General features: G+C 37.7%; 1 protein-coding gene across 1 annotated transcript; it reads left to right on the plus strand.

Annotated features, from left to right (window-relative positions):
* The first annotated feature begins 282 nt into the window (after window positions 1–282).
* Window positions 283–962, plus strand: LOC121965091 (protein strawberry notch homolog 1-like). Its single transcript, XM_042515259.1, has 3 exons — window positions 283–430; window positions 636–730; window positions 822–962. The coding sequence occupies exons 1-3, from the start codon at window positions 295–297 to the stop codon at window positions 960–962; spliced, it is 372 nt and encodes a 123-aa protein (XP_042371193.1). The 5' UTR covers window positions 283–294.
* Window positions 963–1,624: the final 662 nt, after the last annotated feature.

The raw sequence follows: 1,624 nt of genomic DNA on the forward strand, positions 1-1,624 counted from the left end.
ATTTGAATTATATATTTAAAATTAGGCTATGGAAAAATATTTTTTATTTTTGGTTATATCAGTATTATTTTAGCATTTTTTTCAGGTAATTTCTTATTTTATTTTTTACAAAAATGTGAAGTGATCAGTTATCTAAACGTCAGCCTCGAGAAGCAGGTCAGCTATTGATATCAGCCCAAAAAAAAATCCGTAACGTGCATCCCTAATTGCAGCTATTCTGTGACTTTCCCTGCATGTACAGTTTTCACATAAATGTAACGGATATACTGTGTCCCTGCTGCAGACTACAACAACATGGGGAAGTTCCTGAACCGTATTTTGGGCATGGAGGTCCAGCAGCAGAACGCCTTGTTCCAGTATTTCTCCGACACGCTGGCAGCGGTTATTCAGGAGGCCAAGAAGAACGGCAGATACGATATGGGCATTCTCGGTGCGACGGTCAACACTTTTCTCTTTTTATAATTCAGCCGCCGTCACAAATCCAAAAGCAGAACTGGGGCAGGAGGCGTTTTACGATGTTAAATTATTCAAAGCGCTTTCCCTGTGTGAGAAAATGAGTGGAGTCATGATCATCCGTCTGCCCTGAAGGCTGATTTCGGCGGTATGAGACTCACTCTCTCCCTGTCCTCTGGCAGATCTGGGCTCCGGTGATGAGAAGGTGAAGAAGGTGGACTGCAGGAAATTCCTAACGCCGGGTTACACCACGTCTGGACACGTAGAACTCTTCACCGTACGTTTGTATTTAAACGCCGTTTTGACCTCCTCTCCTGCCGAGGGTGTTTGCAGTAACATAATGTGGCTTCGCGTGTCTCTTTTCACAGGTGGGTGTGGAGAGGGGGATGTCGTGGGAGGAAGCAACGCATGCTTGGGCGGATCAGAACGGACCAGATGATGGTTTCTATGTTCAGGTACGAAAAAGCGTGGGACGATTCTCGCTCCGAATTCTGCTCTGCGACCTTTAGACTGGCTGAAGTTATTATTTTTTTGTTGCCAAAAGCTGATTGGACATTTTGGCTCATGAGATTTATGAATAAAATAAAGTCTTTACCTCCACCTTCTTGATGGTGGCAAAATTTGCAACGTGATGATCTTTATTAGTGGTTCAAAACTGAATCAAGATCATCCTGCTACATAAAGAAAGCTCATTAATGATTACAGAAGGATGATAAAATATTGTGTCCAGCAGATAAAATCCAATAGAACAGAAAGGCATCTGCTTGTATTGAGTTATTTGATAAGTTTGCAAATAATTAGAATACCAAATAAAAGTATTATTTTTATTTTTATTTTTATTTTTATTTTTATGTGATGATCAGTAAAAGCAGGTTATTCCAGTATATTTTGTACAGGGCTTACAAAGTTTCAGGAATAATCAGGTTGGTAAACAAAAATCAGGAAAAAAATAGTAGAAAAAAAATTACCTAAAAATTAGCAAAAGAAGAAACAAAAAAACAACAACCTGAAAAATGTGCTGAAACTTAAGAAAATATTTATACATTTTTCCCCCTGTAACATAATTTTAAATGTAAAACTGAAATTTAAAAAAAGCTTTCTGGAAATGTTTTGCTTGTTTTTTTAAAAAATAATTATTCTAACATTTAGGTCATTTTCTTCTTTTCTTTTA

Source organism: Plectropomus leopardus, unplaced genomic scaffold, assembly GCF_008729295.1.
Source record: "Plectropomus leopardus isolate mb unplaced genomic scaffold, YSFRI_Pleo_2.0 unplaced_scaffold18567, whole genome shotgun sequence".
In the NCBI taxonomy this organism is placed as follows: domain Eukaryota; kingdom Metazoa; phylum Chordata; class Actinopteri; order Perciformes; family Serranidae; genus Plectropomus; species Plectropomus leopardus.

Coding starts and splice junctions, on each gene's coding strand:
- LOC121965091 (XM_042515259.1), top strand. CDS start 295: ATGGGGAAGTTCCTGAACCGTATTTTGGGCATGGAGGTCCAGCAGCAG. Junction 431..635: donor ATACGATATGGGCATTCTCG/GTGCGACGGTCA, acceptor GTCCTCTGGCAG/ATCTGGGCTCCGGTGATGAG. Junction 731..821: donor GACACGTAGAACTCTTCACC/GTACGTTTGTAT, acceptor CTCTTTTCACAG/GTGGGTGTGGAGAGGGGGAT.